This window comes from Schistocerca nitens, chromosome 4 (assembly GCF_023898315.1).
Source record: "Schistocerca nitens isolate TAMUIC-IGC-003100 chromosome 4, iqSchNite1.1, whole genome shotgun sequence".
Taxonomy (NCBI): domain Eukaryota; kingdom Metazoa; phylum Arthropoda; class Insecta; order Orthoptera; family Acrididae; genus Schistocerca; species Schistocerca nitens.
In genome coordinates this window covers 962,853,552-962,879,413 of record NC_064617.1, presented here as the reverse complement: position 1 = coordinate 962,879,413, position 25,862 = coordinate 962,853,552, and the positions used below count along the sequence as shown (strand labels likewise).

General features: G+C 42.7%; 1 protein-coding gene across 1 annotated transcript in view; it reads right to left on the bottom strand.

Annotated features, from left to right (window-relative positions):
• Window positions 1–16,305: 16,305 nt before the first annotated feature.
• LOC126253644 (alpha-amylase 1-like) overlaps window positions 16,306–25,862 on the bottom strand; it is a 75,308-nt gene continuing 65,751 nt past the window's right edge. The window contains exons 8-11 of the mRNA XM_049955147.1: window positions 25,065–25,281; window positions 24,680–24,795; window positions 22,642–22,797; window positions 16,306–16,551 (exon numbers count right to left, since the gene is read on the bottom strand). Coding sequence (XP_049811104.1) covers window positions 16,411–16,551; window positions 22,642–22,797; window positions 24,680–24,795; window positions 25,065–25,281 — 630 coding nt within the window. The 3' untranslated portion in view covers window positions 16,306–16,410. The remainder of the gene's footprint in view (window positions 16,552–22,641; window positions 22,798–24,679; window positions 24,796–25,064; window positions 25,282–25,862) is intronic.

Sequence of the window (25,862 nt, the reverse complement as noted above, 5' to 3'; positions counted from 1 at the left end):
ATTATCACCAAGATGTGCTATTGGGTTAACAAAATTTGTTTTTTTTTCCCTCTAGTAATACCGGTCTACACATGAGCTACAACTGTTTTTAACTATACATTTATGATAGAGAACATAAGGCGCAATTATACCAAAGAGCCTTTCCTCTAGGCACTAATGTCTCGGCGATCCAGCAGTATTATTCCCGCCACGTCACTCAGAAATTCGCTTGAGGAGTCATAAATAAAGTATAAGATGCAAAATATTATAACTAGTCGCTTAATAACGCGCTGTCCACGTACAGATTGCAGCACAGTATCGAGTCTACGTGGCAAGCATTCCACAAGACCTTGGTTTGTTTCCAGAGATATGTGGCACCAGATGTCTAGGTACAGATCATGCAGTTAAATTACAGGCCGGTGGTTTGTGTGCGCGGACCCGATGACCAACGACATCCTAGATGTGTTCCACTGGGTTCAAATCAGGAGATTTTGGTACCAAAATATACACTTCAAAAAAAGGTTAGCACCATCCCGGTTTCCACAACTCCTGAAGACAGACGTTGACTGTGGATATTGTATCACAGACACAGTCCCTCTGACTGTTCAGAGATGTCACTAAACCCGCCCAAACATGTACACAACCATCCATGAACAGCGCCTATTAGACGGACGGGGACCGACAGCCAATCAGTTCCAGTTATTTATTTAGCGTATGGCATTTAGACACAATTGTTATTACAATCAATATGCAAAATTGTAATAATTTGGCATTAGATATTCTTACAGTTATTACAATGGTTATACAGAATTATACAAAATTATACAAAAGTACACATAATACACATGTTACAGTAGTTATACAAAGTTATAGTAGTTTGGAAGTAATTACAAACAAACATCTAATGAGTTAATATATGCAATTGATTCTGGAGTCGCCATCAGGAAATCTTCTGGAGTCCCATCATAGGCTGTCCTGGGGCAGTCTTCTATTATGTGCTGGATAGTTTGATTTTCTCCACATTGACATAGCGGCGATTCTGTCATGCCCCACTGGTAGAGGGAATAGGCGCATCTGCCATGTTTAGTTCTAATTATGTTTAAAGTTGCCCAGGTTTTGCGTGATAAGTCAAAACCTGGAGGCTTCTGGGAGATACATGGAAGTTTGCTGATGTTCTTTAAGGACCATTCTTGGTGCCAGGCGCTGGTTATGTTGAATTCTTCCTCTGTTGCAGATGTGGCTATTGCGGTTCTGATGGGTGACCTTCTGGAGCGGAGGCGGCTTTGGGTGGCATCTTCAAAATTCTCATGGATGGGTAGATTCCGATTGCTCATTATCTTTTTGTACTCTCTTATAAGAGCGTTTGTGCGGCGTAGGTTAGGGGGTGGTATGTGGCTTAGTACTGGGAGCCATTCCACGGGTGTAGTCTTTATTACACCAGCGATCATTCTCATTGTGTTATTGAGCTGTGCATCGATTCTATGGGTGTGGGGGCTGTTTAGCCATACCGCCGCACAATATTCGGCAGCTGAGAAGACGACACTTAAGGCTGATGTCCGTAACGTAGTAGCTGCCGCTCCCCATGTCGTTCCACAGAGCTTCTGTATAATGTTATTCCTTGTTTTTAGTTTCTCTGCTGTTTTCATTAGGTGACCTTTGAAAGAGAGTGTTCTATCGAGGGTCACACCTAGGTACTTTGGAGTTTTATTGTGGGTAAGCCATGTGGTCTCGAATTTTATTCTGAGCCCCCTCTTAGCCGCTTTATTGTTTAGGTGAAAACATGATACTTCTGTTTTGTTGGCGTTAGGTTGCAGGTGCCATTTTCGGAAATATTCTCCCATCTTCTCCAAGTCAGCTGTTAGGGTCTCCTCTGCCCCTTCAAATGACTGACTTCTCGTTGCAAGGACCCAGTCATCGGCGTAGCCAAACTTCTTTGATCTTGTTTCCGGTATGTCTGCAATGTAGAGATTGAAGAGGAGTGGTGCAAGCACCGATCCTTGAGGTAGGCCATTTTTTAATTTCCTCGGTGAACTAATATCTGAACCCATGGTGACTTGGATCGTTCTGTCATTCAGCATGTTGTTTAGTAGGCGAGCTGTTAGTTTGCATGGGATTATGCGGAGGAACTTATAAATCATGCCTTCTCTCCAGACTGTGTCGTAGGCAGCTGACAGGTCTATGAATGCTGCAGAGGTTTTAAGCTTTCTTTGGAACCCAGCTTCAATGTACGTCGTGAGTGAGAGAACTTGATCGACACAGCTGCGGTTTGGTCTGAAACCTGCTTGTTCGATTGGTATAGCATTGAGTATTTTCTGGCAGATTCTATTGTAGATGAGCCTTTCTAACAATTTATATATTACTGACAGTAGTGCTATGGGCCTGTAGCTCTTCGGTGAGTTTGTTGGTTTCCCTGGTTTTAAGATGGCTATTATTTTCGATCTTTTGAGGTCACTAGGCACATTACCGGTTTGGATGATGTCGGTGAAGAATCTCGCCAGCCAGAGTTTTGTGTATTTACCGCAGTGTATCAGGAGTTCTGGGTTAATGCTGTCGAGTCCTGGTGCTTTCCCTGGCTTGACCTCTTTGAGTGCTGTTTCTATTTCTTCGAGTGAGAAAGGGAGAGCGTATTCAGTTTCTGTCGCCTTATTCCTCAGATTCCTAAGTTCTCGTTTTATCTTGATCGTGTGTGCTCTGTCACTAGGGGCTCTGGACGTGGCCACTATATGAGATGCCATGGTGTTTGGGGAGACGTTTGCTGTCTGTCTTTGAATAGGTGCTCCACTTCCTAATTTCCTTAACAGGGTCCATGCTTGTCGGCTTGAAGTCTGGAAATTCAGGCTCTCCATTGCTTCTGTCCATTTACGTTGTCTTGCAGTATCAAGACTGTGGAGAAGGTCATCGGCCAGTTCTTTGTCGCCCGTCTTGAGGAAGCGCTGGTAGAGCTCGTCACTGTTTTTGGACCACCCTGGGACATACTCTCGTCGGTATCCCCTAGGGATGTGCTTCCTGGCAGTGCTTATTACTGCTCCGATGAATCTTCTATAGTTTTTATGGGTAGGTGGTATCCATCCTAGACATCTATCAAGGTCTCGGGAGTACTTTTCCCAATTTGCGTTCTTAAAATTCCATCTGGGGCAAGGCATAGAAGTCACCAGTGGGATTTGGCTGCCAATTTCAATAATGACTGGTCGGTGCTGGCTATGAGGAAAGTCGCACAGGACTTTACGGGTAGCTGGTGGTTCCAGTCACTCCACAGGAAAGGAGGTATACGGCTCGTGTTGTCTTTAGTTCAACAATGCCATGTTCCTCAGACATGAACCCTATCGAAAATACGTGAGGTAGATTGGAAAGGGCTGTTTATGGACGACGTGACCCACCAACCAGTCTGAGGGATCTACGCCGAATCACCGTTGAGGAGTGGGACAATGTGGACCGACAGTGGCTTGATGGTCCGCAGCTCGTGGTCGTGCGGTAGCGTTCTCGCTTCCCACAACCGGGTTCCCGTGTTCGATTCCCGGCGGGGCCAGGGATTTTCTCTGCCTCGTGATGAGTGGGTGTTGTGTGCTGTCCTTAGGTTAGTTAGGTTTAAGTAGTTCTAAGTTCTAGGGGACTGATGACCATAGATGTTAAGTCCCATAGCGCTCAGAGCCATTTGAACCAATTTTTTGAAGTGGCTTGATGAACTTGTGGATAGTGTGCCACGACGAATACAGGCATGTATCAGTGCAAGAGGACGAGCTAGAGATACCGATTTGTAGAGCAATCTGGACCACTTTTCCTGTATGCGGTATGAATCTTGGATATGGTGCCTTTTGAAACATGAGACACTTCGGCTACTTGGGTTACGGAAGCACCCACCATAAGAGGGCATCGACAATTTGCTCTCGTTCGAAATCCCTTAGCTCCGACATAACGCACTCACAACTACAAAGAACGTTATTCTGACCATGACTAATCCTTACAATGCACTGAGGACATTGAACAGGTGCCATTTGTGGTCAAATATAAGAGCGCAATCTGCATCTCCGTTTATGTCAAAGTATGGATTTCTCGTGGTGTTTCCTCATTTTCGTCCAACTCCCGCATACTCCTTACACACGTCACTATTCTTTGTAATGCCTTAAGGATAGTCTTAAATTCAGCATAAATACTATTTTGTATTGTTTAGTATCTTTTGAGAAATCGTATATTCAAATAGGTTCCAACAAATAAGTGAGAAACCTGTATTATGTAACGTGACCTATTAAAATGTTCGACAAGAACAGTATTGTCTGGGGCACAAACACTTCAGAACCATTGCTTGTGAATTGTATGTTGTTTATGCTGTTTGTTGTAATTCCTCCTTTCCTACTCGGCGATGAAAATGGACAATAGGTCACGCTGTACAGTTCGACTGAACGTACCAAACTAACTCTGCCGTGCTTCGATACGTGTGGGATGTGTTGATCACCATTTCGTCGTTACGCGATATTACTATTTTCAGTACCGTAGAAAGCAATTTCTCATAAAGAATGGTGTGACTTTGGGGAGTGTCTAGTGTCACTGAAGGTTTGCAGATGGAGAGGGCAAGGCGGCATGCCCACAGGACCCGCACGACCTATACATACAAATTATCGCTATTTTTAGGACTTTGTGAAAGGTCGATTCATTGGCAGGAGGGACATGAGAGTACCATACCGACAGATCGCAAAGTCCGTTGCGTCTACTACAATGACTGCAAAACGAGTGTTCGACCTGCTTAGCTGGATGGTAACGTGCTCGCCTCCCATGCAAGCGGGCCCAGGTTCGATTCCCGCCCGGTTTGGAGATTTTCTCCGCTCGTGGACTGGGTGTTGTGTTGTCCACATCAACATTTCATCCTCATGACCGACGCGTAAATCGCCCAATACGGCGTCGATTGAAATAAACCTTGCACTTGGTGGCCGAGCTTCCCCGAATAGGGGTCTTCCGGCCAACGATGCCATACGCTCATTTCATTTTACTGCAAAAGGAGTGTCGACGAGATAGTTTCAGAACAGTAGTGTGGCAAGGGGAACATGCACGGAACCTTGCTGAAAGTTTACACCGTGAGAAGACTGTGGAATTGTTGACGGTCTCTGCCCGCACAGATGACGACATCAGGACTCCAGGCAGAGTTTACAGGCAGAGTGTCACTGAGAGCTGTCGGGAACAGTTCACTCAAATCTGTATTGGGATCTTAAAATGGGAAGCGTTGTTTACCGCTGACCCCATGCCACAAACGACAGAGTGTTGCACGGTGTTGTCTCAGAGTCAACTGGGACATTTAATAGCATTCTATGTGCGACGGATTTTTTACGTGCGTGCGTGCGATGCGCCTATTGCGACGGATTATACGTTGCTGCTGCAATGCAATTTCTTTTATAATTTTTGTTCACCTACCTCTTTATAGCGGTAGATCTTCGCACGTAAAACTCCTGACTGCAGCTACTTACGAGATCACAGAAAAGCAGTGTTGAGGAAACTGTAACCTCATAGCTACACGCCGGAGGCCGCTATAAGTAAAATTTGCTGAAAGTTTTCTAAGTACTTTAAAGAAATGATTCGGAAAGGGGATGTCACTCGTACTTTAAACATGAAGCTCAAATTTAAACCTTCAAAAGACCTTTATTGCCGTTAAGCAAGATCATCAGCCCACATTTACGAAAATCTTAAGTTTCTGCTCACAGTTATCACCATACCTAAAACAGCCAGCACTTTTACCTTCCCAAATTCCGAAACCAATTACTTGTAACACAGTCAATGATCGGCCAATTACTTCTGCACACGATATTCAGTGGTTGTCTACAGTAAAAGTTTATGCTCGCCATAAAATACTCAGTAAGAATATATTCAGTACCGCCACGCTGTATAATTCAAAGTTCACTCGCGATTTTCGTCGGGACGAATTATCACAACACTCCAAAGTTTTCATAAACAGTTTCTGGTCACTACCAGATACCATTAACACTGGACCATAACGCGGAAGTCATCCCAAGACTTCATCGTACACATAATGCGAAAAGTCACATCCAGCATAACCGCCCCCAATCAAAGCTAGCTCGCGACTCCCCTCTCACTCTCCCACACTCAAAACTACACTCCTGAAAATTGAAATAAGAACACCATGAATTCATTGTCCCAGGAAGGGGAAACTTTATTGACACATTCCTGGGGTCAGATACATCACATGATCACACTGACAGAACCACAGGCACATAGACACAGGCAACAGAGCATGCACAATGTCGGAACTAGTACAGTGTATATCCACCTTTCGCAGCAATGCAGGCTGCTATTCTCCCATGGAGACGATCGTAGAGATGCTGGATGTAGTCCTGTGGAACGGCTTGCCATGCCATTTCCACCTGGCGCCTCAGTTGGACCAGCGTTCGTGCTGGACGTGCAGACCGCGTGAGACGACGCTTCATCCAGTCCCAAACATGCTCAATGGGGGACACATCCGGAGATCTTGCTGGCCAGGGTAGTTGACTTACACCTTCTAGAGCACGTTGTGTGGCACGGGATACATGCGGACGTGCATTGTCCTGTTGGAACAGCAAGTTCCCTTGCCGGTCTAGGAATGGTAGAACGATGGGTTCGATGACGGTTTGGATGTACCGTGCACTATTCAGTGTCCCCTCGACGATCACCAGTGGTGTACGGCCAGTGTAGGAGATCGCTCCCCACACCATGATTCCGGGTGTTGGCCCTGTGTGCCTCGGTCGTATGCAGTCCTGATTGTGGCGCTCACCTGCACGGCGCCAAACACGCATACGACCATCATTGGCAGCAAGGCAGAAGCGACTCTCATCGCTGGAGACGACACGTCTCCATTCGTCCCTCCATTCACGCCTGTCGCGACACCACTGGAGGCGGGCTGCACGATGTTGGGGCGTGAGCGGAAGACGCCTAACGGTGTGCGGGACCGTAGCCCAGCTTCATGGGGACGGTTGCGAATGGTTCTCGCCGATACCCCAGGAGCAACAGTGTCCCTAATTTGCTGGGAAGTGGCGGTGCGGTCCCCTACGGCACTGCGTAGGATCCTACGGTCTTGGCGTGCATCCGTGCGTCGCTGCGGTCCGGTCCCAGGTCGACGGGCAGGTGCACCTTCCGCCGACCACTGGCGACAACATCGATGTACTGTGGAGACTTCACGCCCCACGTGTTGAGCAATTCGGCGGTACGTCCACCCGGCCTCCCGCATGCCCACTATACGCCCTCGCTCAAAGTCCGTCAACTGCACATACGGTTCACGTCCACGCTGTCGCGGCATGCTACCAGTGTTAAAGACTGCGATGGAGCTCCGTATGCCACGGCAAACTGGCTGACACTGACGGCGGCGGTGCACAAATGCTGCGCAGCTAGCGCCATGCGACGGCCAACACCGCGGTTCCTGGTGTGTCCGCTGTGCCGTGCGTGTGATCATTGCTTGTACAGCCCTCTCGCAGTGTCCGGAGCAAGTATGGTGGGTCTGACACACCGGTGTCAATGTGTTCTTTTTTCCATTTCCAGGAGTGTATATCTCCTCGCTAGGCGGCCAACCGTCTCGCTTCTAATTGGCTGTGAGCACTTACGACCAATGAGAACTCACTTCTAGGGCGCGGCTCGCGCCAAAATCTAGCAAGCACCAACCACTTCTCTAGGCTCATTGACGTCATCAAAATAAGTGACAAAAAACTCTCTAATTAAATAAACAAAACAAAATTAACTATAAGCTTTACTCTACATCTGGAAATTTATTATGTAGTCGCGAATGTTCTGGCTGTCTTATACATAAGCATACATACTTGGACATCCGACATTCACTAGTAGGGGAACCACTAGTGGATTCATTCCCACGTTACAGAGTTGGAACACTTGCCAGTTCCTGTAGAGAATTACATGAATGATTTTTAATAATGCCGAACGTCCCACATACTCTCACGCACGCATTCTCATTCACACACACCCTACACACAATACACATATTTACTTAGTATTCTTGAAATTATTATTATAGAAAAGTCACAGAGGTTTTCTGAAACTAAAAACTTTCCAAATTTATATATGAACACTGAAAGTGTTATCAGATCATCGTACATAGTCACTGAAGGTGAACTATTACATCACTGTATTTATTTAAATTCTTGACTGTCGGAAAATTACGTTTTTTTATGGAATTTTACTAATTTCCAAAATACAACTATTTTTGATCTGAGACTTTGACATATTGTTTGTTTTCACAACAGAAGGTTGTACATCAAATATGACGTTCCTCAGGTTATTCCTTTATTAGTTATTAATATTTTTAGTTTCTTATAATGCAAGTGGCCTGCCAGCGCTACTCCACTGCTTTCACACGCGCAGCTGCAACAGATGGTCGTGACGTCTGTCTGCAGGACACAACTCGTCCGTTGCTGACCGTATAACACTCTACCGGCTTACATTGCAGCCCACATACATTCTGAAGTAAAGCTTTTAATAGACAAATGGGCGATCACGCACTAGTTGCGACGCCAAATATGGTATGCAGCGATGAGTCTCGGTTTTATTTGTAGCTATCAGATCGATGTCAAGAAACTTGTAGACGAGCTGGTTAGTAATTAACGAGTCTCGAGGCCCATACCTCTCAACCTCCTGTAATCATGGTGTAGGGAGCTGTAGGATATGTCAACAGAACTCATCTGGTAATTGTTGAAGTGAGGCTGTGTGTTTGCTCTATGTGGCAAGAATGGTAAACGGTACTGTCATACTTTCATGACCAGGGTACCAAATAGCACATTCTGATAGACACAGGCACTCTGCAGTTCAGACCACAAATTGCTTGAGAAATACACAGTATGTGATGGAATAGCGACGCAGATGGAGGTAGTATCGTATACTCAAGGTGTAACATGGCAGTACGTTGCCAGAGATGTCATTTGTACTCACGTGAATCATGTGAAAAGGTTTCGAATGTTTTTTATGCTCGCACGATGGAAATTAACAGACACTGGAATTGAAATGATAGTTGGAGCTAGACACATGGGACATTCAGTTTCGTAAATCGTTATGGTCCACATTGTCAAAAGCGTGCCGAGAGAACCAAATTTCTGTCATTATTGCCCACCATGGACAACGCAGTAGCCAACGGCCTACACGTAACGACCGAGATCAGCTGTGTTTGCGTTCTGAGAGTTCTCGGTGCTAACAGGCAAACAGTAGTGCGTTAAATAGCCACAGAAATCAGTGTGGGACGTACGGCGAACGTATCCGTTAGGACAGTGCGGCGAAATTTGGCGTTAATGGACTGTGGCAGCAGACTACCGACGCGATTGCCTTTGCTAACATCGCGACATAGACTGCAGGGCCTCTCCTTGTCTCATTACCGTGTCGGCTGTACCCTACACGACTCGAAAACCATGGCCTGGTCATATGAGTCCCGTTTTCAGTCGCTAAGAGCTAATGACAGCGTTCGCCCGTCATCAGACACCACGAAGCCTTGCACCAAGATTGTGAACAAGGCACTGGGGAAGCTGGTGGTGGCTCTGTAATGGTGTGGGCTGTGTTTACATGGAACGGATTGGATCCCCTGGTCCAACTGAACCGATCGTTGACTGAAAATAATTATGCTTGGCTACATTTGCAGGCATTAAAGGAAAAAATTTTTATGGGTGACAGTGCGCCATTTCACTGGGCCATAGTTGTTCACGATTCTCTTGAAGAACATTCTAGACAATTCGAGCGAATGATTTGGCCACCTCCTCCCAGCATCGAATATTTATGGGACATTATCGAGAGGTCAGTTCGTGCACAAAATCCTACGGCGGCAATATTTTCACAATTGCGAACGGCTATAAGGGCAGCATGGCTCAATATTTCTGCACGGGACTTGCAATAACTTGTTGAGTCCATGACACATTGAGATACTGCACTAAGCCGGGCAAAAAGAGGTCCGACACTATCCTACGAGGTATCCTATGACTTTCGTAACATCAGTATAAAACCGGGCAGATTTTTCTGAAGCCCGTCTATTTCAAGACAGTAAGGCCTAAAATTATTAGATTTTATGAAATTAGTGTTGAATTGTTGATCGTTAAGGTTTTATTTTAAGAGTGTAGCATTTCTAAACTCTTGAATTCTTGTTTTAATTTGCTGGCTTATTCTGAATTGCTTGCATTACTAAACTGTCTAAATTAATAGTAGAATTGAGCATTATACTGCGGCGGGGCGGGGTTGGGGGGACTCGTTTTGCGATTTATTAAATGTCCACCTACCTCAGTATAGTGTCCATTCCCCACCCGTTGCTCTGCATTCGTAGGTACTATTTAGAGACAATGAGAAAAGCAGCGTTGAGGAAAACCACCGTCCATACTTACGATTACAAAGTAAGTCTCTATTAATAACGGGCAAAGTGAGTGCTTCCTCCCTTCATTGAAAATGGTTGTTTGTAGATACTGATGTTTTATTACGGTCCTTTTCATTTATTTTGTCACCAAGCCCATGTTTACGTTGGCAGTACATCTACTACTAGTTCGTGCAGCTTATATAACACGTAAGACAGCCAGAAATGTGCTAAGTCCAACCCGAAATACTACGAGATTCACTGTGGCAACACCCTGTTACAAAACTAGTTCACATTCGGTCCTTTTCAGTGGATCCCTCGAAAGGAGATGCTGGCCAAAATGTTCTGTAGATGCATACGGAACACGCCACGCAGAATATTCACAAAGGCCGATAGTTTCACACACGGTTTATTTTGCAACCAACATTCCAAAACCTCTCAAAACTTCACCAAAATGTCCGTAATTGCATCTGCTAGCACTGCGATATAAACCGAGCTCGATTTAACCGTCATTTCTTCATATTACAGATAATGACCATCTCGTCCGACAGCGAGTCCACGACTGCCTGAATGCCGTCGCTCACAGGGCATATAACTCATTCAACTACGCGGGAAAGACTTCTCTCTCATTGGTTGATCAAAATAATCATCCAATAAGATTAACATTTCATGATCAATTTCGCCCGCAAACCTCTTTACTCCAGCCAGCATTCGCAGATGCATCTACGTCATTTCATATTGCAAAATTTCACAAAATGTTCCACAAAAGCAAACGAACCTCAAATCAAAAGACAACTATGCTTGAAATATACTTTCGAACTAAGTATCCTCTTACTATCTTTCTGGCTGCCTTATTACAAAAGCAAACGCTCCTAGACATGCATCATCCACCAGTTAGGGGGATCCACCGTTTTCAGGACAAGCTGGATAGGTAAAACTTGCTAGTTACGGATGGTGTAATACATTATAAAATTGAAATCCGACGTATGTCCCCACATACACACTCACATTCACTCTCATCTGCTCCCACTCTAACACAAAATATGAATATCAACTTTTAAACTATTATTTTCCTTACGAAAGCAAAATTATTAAAAGTTAAGAATTACAATTCTTTAAAAATAACTTTTGCGCACTGAGAGTGCTGTTGGTAATTTCATATGACAAAGAAACTTAAACTGTCGTGATTCCTATCTGAATTTACTTTACTAAGTGTCGGTTGAGTACTTTTTTAACAGTTTTTTATGTTTTCAAAACTATTAAAGTTATTCGCATGAAAATTTTACACACTGTTCTTCGGAATTATAAATGTTCCTATACCAAATTTGAAAACAAACAGATCATATTTATTATAGTTATTTAGTTTCTTATGTGCGATGAATAAGTGATCTTACGAGGGAATCTTCTGGGATTGTATCGACTTATGAGCTCCCACTTCGCCTGCTTATAGTGTGGGTAGGTACCTATCACACCCTAAAATTGTAGGTGCCAATGCGACTACGTTTCTGAAATAATGCCTGTTAAAGTTTGGGCAGCTCTTTATATACATAAAAGTTTCACTATCGTGGCAAGTGTGCGAACAGCCGAGTGGCAAGCGAGCTAGGCTCCTGTCCAGGCGACGCTGGTTCGACACCCGTCTATGCTACTTTTATGTACTTTTATCCAAATGCCTATTTTAATTTATAATTAATCATAAACATTTCGCAGTGAATTCATTAAAAATAATTACAAGCCTCCATAAATCAAAATTACAAATTGTATGTCTCATTTTGTTTCAATTTTTTGCGTTTTCTTTATTTTAAAAGGAAATTAACCATAATGTAATTTCTTGAAACATTTTGTTATTGTTGTATACATGGAAGAATCCTGGAGATACTAAAAGGTATCAGATAGATTATATAATGGTAAGACAGAGATTTAGGAACCAGGTCTTAAATTGTAAGACATTTCCAGGGGCAGATGTCGACTCTGACCACAATCTATTGGATATGAACTGTAGATTAAAACTGAAGAAACTGCAAAAAGGTGCTAATTTAAGGAGATGGGACATGGATAAACTGACTAAACCAGAGGTTGTAGAGAGTTTCAGGGAGAGCATAAGGGAACAATTGACAGGAATGGGGGAAAGAAATACAGTAGAAGAAAAATGGGTAGCTCTGAGGGATGAAGTAGTGAAGGCAGCAGACGATCAAGTAGGTAAAAAGACGAGGGCTAATAGAAGTCCTTGGGTAACAGAAGAAATATTTCATTTAATTGATGAAAGGAGAAAATATAAAAATGCAGTAAATGAAGCAAGCAAAAAGGAATACAAACGTCTCAAAAATTAGATCGACAGGAAGTGCAAAATGGCTAAGCAGGGATGGCTAGAGGACAAATGTAAGGATGGAGAGGCTTATCTCATGAGGGGTAAGATAGATACTGCCTACACGAAAATTAAAGAGACATTTGGAGAGAAGAGAACCACTTGTATGAATATCAAGCGCTCAGATGGAAACCCAGTTCTAAGCAAAGAAGGGAAGGCAGAAAGGTGGAAGGAGTATATAGAGGGTTTATTCAAGGGCGATGTACTTGAGGACAATATTATGCAAATGGAAGAGGATGTAGATGAAGACGAAATGGGAGATAAGATACTGCGTGAAGAGTTTGACAGAGCACTGAAAGACCTGAGTCGAAACAAGGCCCCGGGAGTAGACAACATTCCTTTAGAACTACTGACAGCCTTGGGAGAGCCAGTCCTGAAAAAACTCTACACCATCTGGTGAGCAAGATGTATCAGACATGCGAAATACCTTCAGACTTCAAGAAGCATATAATAATTCCAATCCCAAAGAAAGCAGGTGTTGACAGATGTGAAAATTACCGAACTATCAGTGTAATAAGTCACAGCTGCAAAACACTAACGCGAATTCTTTACAGACGAATGGAAAAACTGGTAGAAGCGGACCTCGGGGAAGATCAGTTTGGATTCCGTAGAAATGTTGGAACACATGAGGCAATACTAACCCTACGATTTATCTTAGAAGAAAGATTAAGAAAGGGCAAACCTGCGTTCCTAGCATTTGTAGACTTACAGAAAGCTTTTGACAATGTTAACTGGAATTCTCTCTTTCAAATTCTGAAGGTGGCAGGGGTAAAATACAGGGAGCAAAAGGCTATTTACAATTTGTACAGAAACCAGATGGCAGTTATAAGAGTCGAGGTGCATGAAAGGGAAGCAGTGGTTGGGAAGGGAGTCAGACAGGGTTATAGCCTCTCCCCGATGTTATTCAATCTGTATATTGAGCAAGCAGTAAAGGAAACAAAACAAAAATTCGGAGTAGGTATTAAAATTCATGGAGAAGAAATAAAAACTTTGAGGTTCGCCGACGACATTGTAATTCTGTCAGACAGCAAAGGACTTGAAAGAGCAGTTGAACGGAATGGACAGTGTCTTGAAAGGAGGATATAAGATGAACATCAACAAAAGCAAAACAAGGGTAATGGAATGTAGTCAAATTAAATCGGGTGATGCTGAGGGGATTAGATTAGGAAATGAGACACTTAAAGTAGTAAAGGAGTTTTGCTATTTAGGGAGTAAAATAACTGATGATGGTCGAAGTAGAGAGGATATAAAATGTAGACTGGCAATGGCAAGGAAAGCGTTTCTGAAGAAGAGAAATTTGTTAACATCGAGTATAGATTTAAGTGTGAGGAAGTCGTTTCTGAAAGTATTTGTATGGAGTGTAGCCATGTATGGAAGTGAAACATGGACGATAAATAGTTTGGATAAGAAGAAAATAGAAGCTTTCGAAATGTGGTGCTGCAGAAGAATGCTGAAGATTAGACGGGTAGATCACATAACTAATGAGGAGGTATTGAATAGAATTGGGGAGAAGAGGAGTTTGTGGCACAACTTGACAAAAAGAAGGGACCGGTTGGTAGGACATGTTGTGAGGCATCAGGGGATCACAAATTTAGCATTGTAGGGTATCGTGGAGAGTAAAAATCGTAGAGGGAGACCAAGACATGAATACACTAAGCAGATCCAGAAGAATGTAGGTTGCAGTAAGCACTGGGAGATGAAGCTTGCACAGGATAGAGTAGCATGGAGAGCTGCATCAAACCAGTCTCAGGACTGAAGACCACAAAAACAACATTTTATTATTGTTCAATTTGTTTTCGTTTTATTTTTAATTTTGTTCCATTGACGTAGGGAATATTAAAAAAAAACAACGAATGAGGGAATAAAAATATGTTTCGTTTAATGGAAAGTTAATCGATGTTTCCTATATTTTGACGAGTACATTCCGACGGATGATACTTGTTATAAAAACAATCAAAATATTTGTACTTTGGACACCACGAACATTGTACGAATGCACATTCACTTTCGTCACAACGGCATCTGTATTTTCTCAAGTCCGTTGGAAACGCAAGTGCATTGACGTTATTGAATACTTGTTTTTGCGATGGATCTAGCGTCACGAAAGCGAAAGTAGGATAGACAGGTCTCGAACCAGGGTCGCCTGGACGGGAGTCTCGCTCGCTTGGCACTCGGCTACTCGCTCACTTGCCACAATAGTGAAACTTTTCTGTATATAAAGAGCTGCCCAAACTGTAACAGGCAATATTTTAGAAACGTGGCCGCATTGGCACCTACAATTTCAGGTTGTGAAAGGTGCCTACCCACAGTATAAGCAGGCTAGTGATGGGGAGCTCGTGAATGAGTCGTTCAAATGAACGCTTCACTCCAGTGAAGTGTGAACTAACCACTCAATTTCAATGAACTGGTACTTCAAACTCTTCACAGATAGCACACTCCGCACTTTTTTCTAGTTCACTCACTCTCTTCACCTCTCCCTCTCCCACTACATCGGCGCTACGTCACTCATTCTCCCTTCACTTCAGTCCCCCCTCTACTGCCTGTCGACGAATCGCGCGGCGAAATACTCTTAGAACAACAGTTGCACTTTGCTTTCCCAACACCTAAATCGGCGAAGAAACCCCAAATTTCACTACTTTTACGCGATCGCGAGTTGCTAGCCATTGTATAAGCGCGAATAAACACAAAAACTGCTTTCCGAATAAAATAAAGAGGGACTTGACCTGAAATAGTACCAATGACTACAGGTGACAGTTTACGTTTTGAATTTTGAGGGTTATTACTCTCAACAATAATAAAATCTACAGGAAAACTTCTGAATAATTAGTTAACGTAGGTATATAGACTTTGTGACAGTTGTAAACATACTCACTCTATTTTGTAGTTTTCAGTCCATGAATACAACAAATGAGGTTTCACTTGGCAGATAAAGACTTTTTTGGGCGCTTCGTGAGAAAATGTCGAGCTTCATTAAACGTAATACCTTCTTTATATGTGACAGGCTTCTCTGTTTATCTTTCCTTTGTCCCCTTCGACCATGCTCTGTTTAAGTTAACTCAGACGCTGTAAGTGTGTAAAACGTTGCGTGCACGTTACTGCATAGTTCGGCCATCTGTTGGTAAACTTATGAAGTATTAAGAAGTTTTATTGTACGAGCGAAGCGATGCCAGCGTAGCTCCGCCTGAGCGGCGAACTGGGCAACTTCGCCAGGCTTCCGTACTTCATGAATGAACTACTTCATTTGAACGCTTCACGGCAAAGAGTGAAATGAATGAAGTAGTTCACGGGAATGAACGAGTTCGACCCATCTCTAAAGCAGGCGAAGTGGGAGCTCATAACTCGATGCTCCTTCCAGAAGGTCCCTCGTTAGTACGCTCCACACGACCAGTTCTCACGGTCCGCACACCACGACAGATGGCATTATGACGCCAGCAGCCGACCACACCACGGCCTGGGTTGGAGGCTTCGTTGCCAGCCTCCAATACAGCTTGACCTAACGGAATAAAACTTATGCAAAACTCTGCAGTCATGTAAATAGCTGCGACGTTACAGTACAACTGAAGAAGCAGTGCCATAAAAAGTTGTAGAACGAGTCAATACATATAGCAAAGTGTCATGAATACCAAGCTCATGGAAACAGTTTGAAGTATTTCACTTCACATTTCAATGCAGTAAAAACTAGACTTTATTGTGCACAGACTAGTAAATGATACAGTTCACAGTGATCATTGGTTTATGCAAGGTGAAGCAACACTGTGTTGTCTGGTTAGCGGCACGGGTTCTCCGTGGTGGTCGTGGTGGTGACCTCGGTGGTCGACTCGCAACCGCAGGGGTCCGTCGTGTGGCCGCTGTCGCTGGTGGATCCAGTGGGCGCAGCTGTAGTCAGTCCGCCGGACCCAGACATGGCCTGTAACAAGAAGATGGCTCTGTGTCAGTCACTGGCCACAGATTAATGTAATGCTCACTCGGTCAGGTGTGCTATTAGGACATGACGGGAGGAGCTGTTCTTGTGGGAACTGAAAAGTGAATATCAAAGGACATGGCGTGGAAATACAGTATGTTTTTGGGGGTATTGATATACATGTAGTACTCATAAGACATCTACGTTTACAGTATTTTTATGTTTAGAGAAAGCATTTGACAAATTGTACTGGAATATATTCGTTAAACTTCTGAAGTCAGCAAGGATAAAGTATTGAGAGTAGAAGGTCCTTTGCAACTTGTACAGAATCTGTCCACCGAGCAAGCAGTAAACGACACCAACAAGGAATTAGGAAAGCGAATTGCGGTTCAGGGAGAGGAAATAAAAACTGTCAGGTTTTCCGAAGATAATTTAATTCTGTCACAGACTTCAAAGGACTTGCGACAGCAGTGGAATGGAATCAATAGTGAGTTGAAATGACGCTGTAAGAAGAACATCCACCAAAATAAAACAAGGATAATTGAATACGGTCGTGTTGAATCAGTCGATGTTCAGGGACTGAGATTAGGAAATCAGGCACTAAAAGCAATACATGAATTTTATTAAAAACGGTTCAAATGGCTCTAAGCACTATGGGACTTAACGTCTGAGATCATCAGTCCCCTAGACTTAGAACTACATAAACCTAACACACCTAAGGACATCACACACATCCATGCCCGAGGCAGGATTCGAACCTGCGACCGTAGCAGCAGCGCGGTTCCGGAGTGAAGCGCCTAGAACCTCTCGGTCACAGCGGCCGGCGAATTTTACTAGGTGGTCGAAAGAGAGAGGATATAAAAATCAGACTAACTATAGCACGAAGATTATTTCTGGCGGTAAAAATAAGTGTAAGAATTGAGAAATTTTTTCTGAGATATTTGCCTGGACAGTAGCTTTGTAAGGAAATGCTACGAGGACGAAAAAGTGAGAGAAACTGAAAATAAAAGCTTTACAAACATTGTACTAGAGAAGATCGTATGGACAGCTAGAGTAACTACAGAGGAGGCAGTAAACAGAATTGGAAAAAAAAATTATTTGTGGAATAATTTGACTAATGGAACTATTCGGTTAATAGGAGACGCCTTGAGGTGTGGAGGAACGGCCAGTTTACATCTACATCTACGTGACTACTCTGCTATTCACAAAAAAGTGCCTGGCAGAAGGTTCAGTGAACCACCTTCAAACTGTCTCCCTACCGTTCCACTCTTAAACGGCGAGAGGGAAAAACGAGCACTTAGATTTATCTCTGCGAGCCCTGATTTCTCTTATTTTATCGTGATGATCATTTCTGGTTCAAATGGCTCTGAGCACTATGGGACTTAACATCTATGGTCATCAGTCCCCTAGAACTTAGAACTACTTAAACCTAACTAACCTAAGGACATCACACAACACCCAGCCATCACGAGGCAGAGAAAATCCCTGACCCCGCCAGGAATCGAACCCGGGAACCCGGGCGTGGGAAGCGAGAACGCTACCGCACGACCACGAGATGCGGGCAATCATTTCTGCCTAAGTAGGTGGGTGTCAACAGAACGTTTTCGCAAACGGGGGAGAAAACTAGTGATTGAAATTTCATGAGAAGATCCCGTCGCAACGGAAAACGCCTGAATGCCACTACAATTCACGTGTCATGTCTGTGGCACTATCTCCGCTATTTCGTTATAATACGAAACGAGCTGCCCTTGTTTGGAATTTTTCGATGTCATCCGTCAGTTCCACCTGATGCGGATCCCACACCTCACAGCAAAACTCCAGAATAGGGCGGACAAGCGTGGTGTAAGCAGTCTCTTTAGTAGACCTGTTGCACCTTCTAAGTGTTCTGCCAATGAATCGCCGTCTTTGGTTTTCTCTACGCGCAGCATTAACTATGTGATCGTCCCAATTCAGGTTATTTATAATTGTAATTCCTAAGTAGTTGAATCTACAGCCATAAGATTTGTGTGACTTATTACGTAATCGAAATTCTGCGGATTTCTTTTAGCACTCATGTGAATAACTTCGCACTTTTCTTTATTCAGGATCAACTGCCACTTTTCGCGCCACACAGATATCTTATCTAAATCATTTTGCAATTCGTTTTGGTTATGTGATGACTTTACAAGACGGTAAATGGCAGCATCATCTGAAACAATGTAAGAGGGGTACTCAGATTATCTCCTACGTATGTCGATAATGTAGATCAGGAACAACAGAGGGCCTATAACAATTCGTTGGAGAACACTGGATGTTACTTCTGTTTTACTCGATGACTTTCCGTCTATTACTGCGAACTGTGACCTTTCAGACAGGAAAACACGAATCCAGTCGCACAACCGAGGCACGCAGTTTGGTTAGAAGACGCTTGTGAGGAACGGTGTCGAAAACCTTCTGGAAATCTAAAACTATGTAATCAGTTTGACATCCCCTGTCAATAGCACTCATTATGTCTTACTATAAAGAGCCAGTTGTGTTTCACCAGAACGATATTTTCTGAATTCGTGCTATGTGTCAATAAATCGTTTTCTTCGCTTTACTTCATAATGTTCGAACACAGTATATGTTCTAAAACCCTAGCGGATTATTCCCATTTCCCTTTTTGGATATTTGTGTGACTTGAGCAATTTTTCAGTCTTTAAGTACAAATATGGAGCTATTGTATCAGTAAACTCTGAAAGGAACCTGACTGGTATACAATCTGGACCAGAGGCCTTGCCTTTATTAAGTGATTTAAGCTGCTTTGCTACACCGAGGATATCTACTTCTATGTTTCTCATCTTTACAGTTGTTCTTCATTGGAATTCAGGAATGTTTACTTCGTCTTCTTTGTTGAAACGGAAAACCGTATTTAATAACTCTGCTTTAGTGGCACTGTCATCTGTGACTCCACCGTTGTAATCGCGCAGTGAAGGAATTGATTACGTCTTGCCACTGGTATGTTTTTTTGTATGACCAGAATCTCTTTGGGTTTTGTGACAGATTCCGACACAGAGTTTGGTTGTGGACATTATTAAAAGCATCTCGCATTTCGAAGTTATGCAAAACTTTGCCAATCTTGGAGATTTAGCGTTCTTTTAAATTTGGCATGTATTTTTTTCGTTGCTTCTGCAACAGTAATCTGACTCGTCTTGTGTACCATTGGGGATCAGTACCATCACTTATTAATTTATGTGGTATATATCTCTCAGTTGCCGTCTGGTAAAGATTGCAAGAGTGAGGGTAAAGCTGTAGAGGGCAACGAACCGACAAATACAGTAAGTGGCTCCAAATGAATGTAGTATGCAGAGGTTGGTCGAAGATTAAGATGCTTGCACAGGATAGAGGAACCCAGAAAGCTGCATCAAACATGTCTTCAGAATCAACACCGTAACAGAAACTGTCAAAAATTCAACTGCCACCACGAAAAAAAAAAAAAACATAATTTAATTTTTACTTCTCTTGCCACATATGTGAAGTCCAGGAAGACACAAAAACCCCACGCTACAATACTACAAGAGGCCGTTACAAGAGCGAAACAAAATGGCCCTGCCCACTGATAAATTGGAGGACCACTCGTTTTCTGCATTTGGGATCAAATCTGCAACAAACTGCGCTAAGTTTATGGTAATACACAGTATCGATGGACCATCATAAGTCACAGTGGATAGGTCGCGCAGATGCTTCCAGTGAGATCAATGACAAGGAACGAAGTGGCAGACGATCTCTCTTTGAATAGTGCAACTTTATTTGAGAAGTGTTTACTCGTTAATAGCTAAGTTCTTTGGATAATTGGACGGAGGTGGTACTTTATGATGTATAAATTGTTTAACGTAATAGTGTGCTTAAATAATGGAATTTTACTAACTATGGTTTTTTATGTATGAGAAACTGTATTGTATAAACTGGTTCATTCTTAGGGATATTGTATTGTATAACATAAAAGACATAGTGATTCTCCTCCGCTACGGAAGTGGTTTGGCGCGCAAAGAAAAGGTTGAAGTGGCGTTCAGGCTGAGCGGGTAGCGACAGAGCGCAGCAGGAGTGGTCAGTAGCCACCAGCCGACCAGTCAACAGCGCACGTTTGAGATGGAATGGCCTCGGGTGTAATTGTGGCTGTAGAATGGTGCTCACGCATTGGAAATGGCTCTAAAAACGATATTCATACCGCCAAGAAGAACTAAATAGAGCATATTACTGCCAAAGGAGAGACCAGGTAGTCGCCACGTGCTCGCCACCAATATTGCGCCACTACTATTGCTGAACTTTGTGTTAGAACCGTGAATTTGCTGCTCTCATCATACCTAACATGGTCCTCTCCTCAAAACTACTAAACACCAAGTATCCTGTGTGTGAAAACTGACAATAATCTGTGTTATTGCTTATGCCTAATTTCTGAATGCAAAAATATATAAATGTGGATAGTCAGATTAATGGTTTCGTTGAAATCAAGGGAGACACTTACTGATGAATTTATAAAAATCTCCAATGTGTTTTAGTTTGCTTCTAATTTACAAATATCAGTGTTTTAGTGTTCAGCAGTACAAAAGTTGTCAGTGAAAATCACTTGCTTCACAAGTGGTGTTATAAAACATTTGGTTTTGATGCTGTTTAAAGTTGAACATGTACTTGAAGTCATTTCTGAAGTTGTAGAGAGTATTGTCAGTACAAATAATGTTAAAACTTTCCAAGATAAATGATCTTAAGTGGGGCAGTAATTCAGCTTTTATCATAAGGCAAAATATTTCTGAACAGCGTATATAGTTTGCTTATATAAAGAACGGATGGTTTGTAGGACCCCATTTCATTCTTTTATATCAGGAAGAAACCAAACTGAATAGTTGTTTTCTAGCTAAAGAAACCTAAAGTAATCATTTAAAAAAAAATATATAAAAGATATGTGTTGTGTGTTATCTTATTGCATTTTTGATGTGTATATGTGTGTTAGTCAAACGTTAATTCTCAGCAGATGCCACTTAATCTTGTGTAACCCTTTGGTAATAATTCCTTTGCTCAAGTAGTGAAATGTAAAAGTGAATATTGTGGTCAACAGGGATAAAGTCCAAATTTTTTATGATTGATTACGTATGATGTTTCTAACTACTGTTATTCACTGTGTAGTTCGTTTGATGAATGGCTCAAATGGTTCAAATGGCTCTGAGCACTATGGGACTTAACATCTGAGGTCATCAGTCCCATAGAACGTAGAACTACTTAAACCTAACTAACCTAAGGACATCACACACATCCATGTCCGAAGTAGGATTCGAACCTGCGACCGGAGCAGTCGCATGGTTCCAGACTGAAGTGCCTAGAACCGCCCGGCCACACTGACCGGCCGTTTGATTAATGCAGGTGTTCATTGCATTTTAATGAGAAAGAATTAATGATAGTTCCTTTTGCAAGAGTAAAGATAGACTCATTCAAAATAATATTTTCACATTATTATGCCTAACTAGGCTGACGACCATTTCATTATTGCATTTACAAGAACTCAGTTAGTGTAACTTCTTGCAAAATTTTAGTCTTTCTGGTATCTACTAACTGCTACCATTAAGAAATTCACGTTCGATTCCCTCTGTCTGTTAGGTAACACACGATCAAAAACTTTCAAAATCCTCCCAGAGGGTGACACTTGTGATAAATTTATGCCATATTTGGCAAATGCGCTGCTAGAGTTTTATACTTGGCCTCTTTGTGACAGGTTGGAAAATTCTGTTATCCGGAAACAGTGTAGGACACGCACGGACGCGCAACGCCCGTAGTGTTATAGCATCAGCCGATTCATTCTTTATGTGTCAAGCTAATCTAACTGACCCCTTCAGCCGCCTAATCGCGGTCAAAGACTGCTGGATACAGCCCTGTGATCCCGAGACATTTGAGTAAAGCAAGCGGTGTAAACGTGTGGATACACCACCGTCTCAAAAAGTGAAACCCAATCATGTTAGGACAAGGCGTACTATATTTTGTTTATAGCTGCCATGGTATGGAGCTAACAGATTAGTCTCGTAAGGGGCAAATCGACATAGAAATATACTACCAAACCTTCTGAAGAGGTTATGCGAGGCAGTCACTTACGTTCACGTGGATGGCAATGGTGCCCTCCTCGTCCGTGGTGAGGATCTCGAAGGTGGCCGTGCCGTCGCTGTTGACGGTGATGGTTTTGCCCGAGCAGCCCGAGTCCGTCGGCTCACCAGATATGACGTCACAGTAGTCTCCAGCAGGGAGGCACGTCTGAAAATTAGCAAAGACGTAGCTAAACACGGGCACGCTTGAAGAAAAATTGTACAGTATCCATATAACCAAATTGTTTGCTTATTATTTCAGTCCCAAACCCCAGCACTGGGAACAGTCCCACATAGAAGAGTATTCAGTGTAGTAGGCATAATGATTCACAATGCAAACCGATTTAACGCCTGGTACCACGAATGCAGAGGTGTGACGTCTTTTGGAAGTTAACAGAAAAATCTTATCTTCCTTAGAGGGCACAAATTGCGAGACAAAGATACTATGAAGTTCACTGGAAGAATTTATTCATACCCTTAAGCAATGCTGTAACAGAAGCAGTGTTATGTACCAGGTAAAGTCATCATCAACACCACAAAATTACTATCGGGAAATAAGTAGAAGCAAACTACCATCTGACTGATTGGTTTTGCATTTATCAAGCATTCCGTTTAAGGCATGTCTTCGCGATTGTTCTTCGCAAGAGATATTTTCACGATGATAACTTGAGCGAATTATCGTAAGAAATGCGCAGTTGCAGCAAAATAACGGCGCCAGGTGTAAAGAGGATGTAAAATGTAGAATGGCATTAATAAGAAAAGCATTTCTGAAACAGAGAGCTCCCTGAACATCGAATATAAATTTAAATGTGAAGAATTATTTTTTGTAAATATTTGGCTGGTTGTGAAATGTGGACGATAAATCATTCAGGAAACATCATAGAATTGAACTATTTGAAATAAAGTGTTAAAAAAGAATGCTGAAGATTACTGGGTAGATGAAGAAATTGATGAGGAAATACTGTATCAAAATAGAAAAAAAATAGTCTTACGGCAGAATTTCACTAAATGAAGGGTTAGTGTAAGAAGACACATCCTGCAGTATGAAGTAACCGTTTATTTATAATGGAGGGAATGGTGAATGGGGGAAAATATTGTAGAGGGGGACCATGACTCGACTACTGCCGGCAGGTTCAGCTGGATGTAGTTTGTTGTATTTACGAAGAGACTTGTACAGTTTATAGCAGCATGGAGTGGTTTATCACACCAGTCTTCGATTCGAGGAACACAACCTGTCTTTTCAGGGCAGTCATTGTCCTGCGTAGGGTGTTTTATTTTCGTATTGATCAACTAGGATCACCTAACAATCTCAATTCTTCCTCCTTCCTTGCTCTTTTCTATTTTTCCAGTGCTTTTTGATCTTTTCCTCATGTTGTCTTTTCCTCTCTTCTGCCTATGTTGTTCCAACATCCTGAAAGCCTTCCAAATATAATATTTTATTCCTAAAAAAGTTTGTCTGGTACTTCCGATTCTTTCATACTGTTTCTTTCTAGATCTTTCGTTATTTCTGTAATACATGCTATTGTTGATTTCCTTTCCCAGAAATACAGGAATATTTGTTTCCTGAGCCTGCTCTCATTAACTTTTGAAATAAATACTTTATTTTGTGATCTTTCGCTATTGGAGAATTTCGCCCCCTTGGGCATTTTGTAGCTTGAAAATCCCTAAGGATGTTACATTGGCTAACAGGAAAAAGTCGTGAAATGAAGTACTTATTTCAAAAATAAAAAAGAGCCTAATCAAGAGAATGATTTACCTGATTAAATTTCTAACGTTTGTGGGCCCATATATACAGAAAAGTTAACAACCTGTGCTTGTAGCATCAGCGTTTATTATCCTGTTAGAGACTCATTTTTTATCCCGATTGCAAGCAGTAAAAATTGCGTTACACAGAGGAGTACACACAAGTACGAACCAGAACGTTCAATGGGTTCATTGTTACCTAGTTTATAGTCAGAGCCACACATAAGAGTCCAAAAATTTTGTGAGAGATGGTGATAGGACAATCCCTTTTCAGCGTGCCGGCAAGGCATCAAGGATCAGTTACTAACCGTCAGCGTCTCCTGAAGGTCCACATTTTCGTCGTTGATGACGATGAATCCCTTCTCTTCGCGGCAGAATGCTATCTGGTTGTTGTCGTTGTCCCACCAGTTCGTGGCGTTCGTTCCTGAAACACCAAAGGCCGTAGCGCTCTGCTCAGTCTCTCGTACAGGACAACGTAGGGCACCGCCAGTAGCAGCTCATAAAAAAAAAAATCAGAAGATATTTTTTAAGAATTACTAGTACGGCAAGCCGTGAATCGTTTTGCACTGTTTGTAGCTTAAAATAGCCGGAAAGACTAGAAGAGTGTCTGACATCCAAGACGCGAACATGAGTACTGCAAGGCGGGAGTAAGTTACTTTAATGTGATAGTTTCACACATAAAAGAGAACTAACCCTCGGTGGCAATTCTGAAGGTGAGCATATTGTAGATGGGTCGCCAGCGGTGCTCGCACACCCAGTTTTCGTCACACGAGCCGTCCTCGTTGAAAGTGGGCGAGATGGTGTTCTGGTTTTCGTCCATGGGTGGTCCAGCCTCGGTGTCCGTGAAGGCAAAGCTGGACATGAGACGAGGTGCTCCGAAGGGCCACGCCAGCATAAAGGCGACCGCCATCTATAAAGAACCAGACATCTACATGATGATCATGATGCTGATGATGATGATCATGATGATGATGTCCCATACTCAGAGGAGCGTAGGGCACGGTGCGGGAGATCCGCACCACCGACTAGGCAAGGTCCTAGCGGAGGTGGTTTGCCATTGCCTTCCTCCTACCATAATGGTGATGAATGATGATAATGAAGAGACGACACAGCAGCACCCAGTCATCTCGAGGCAGGGAAAATCCCTGGCCCCTCCGGGAATCGTACTCGTCTACAAACATTAGGTTGATGCAGAAGTTCGTAGTGTTTTTATTTTGCATGTTGGTATTCCGGTTGCTGATGTTTTTTTTACCGATAGTAATTTTTTATTTGTAGTTCACTGTTGCTATCTATGTTTACATATAGTCTCTGTTGGTCCATCGTGCACAGGGGACATCGGCCGGTTACGTAACTGTCAATGTCAATTAAATTCACCAACAGCCGTGTAGCTTAAGATGTTATTTTATTTTATTTTGAAGGCTACCAGTTTCAGCATTTCATTATGCCTTCTTCAGGCCGCATACGCATCTCTACAATTGAACGAAAATGTCA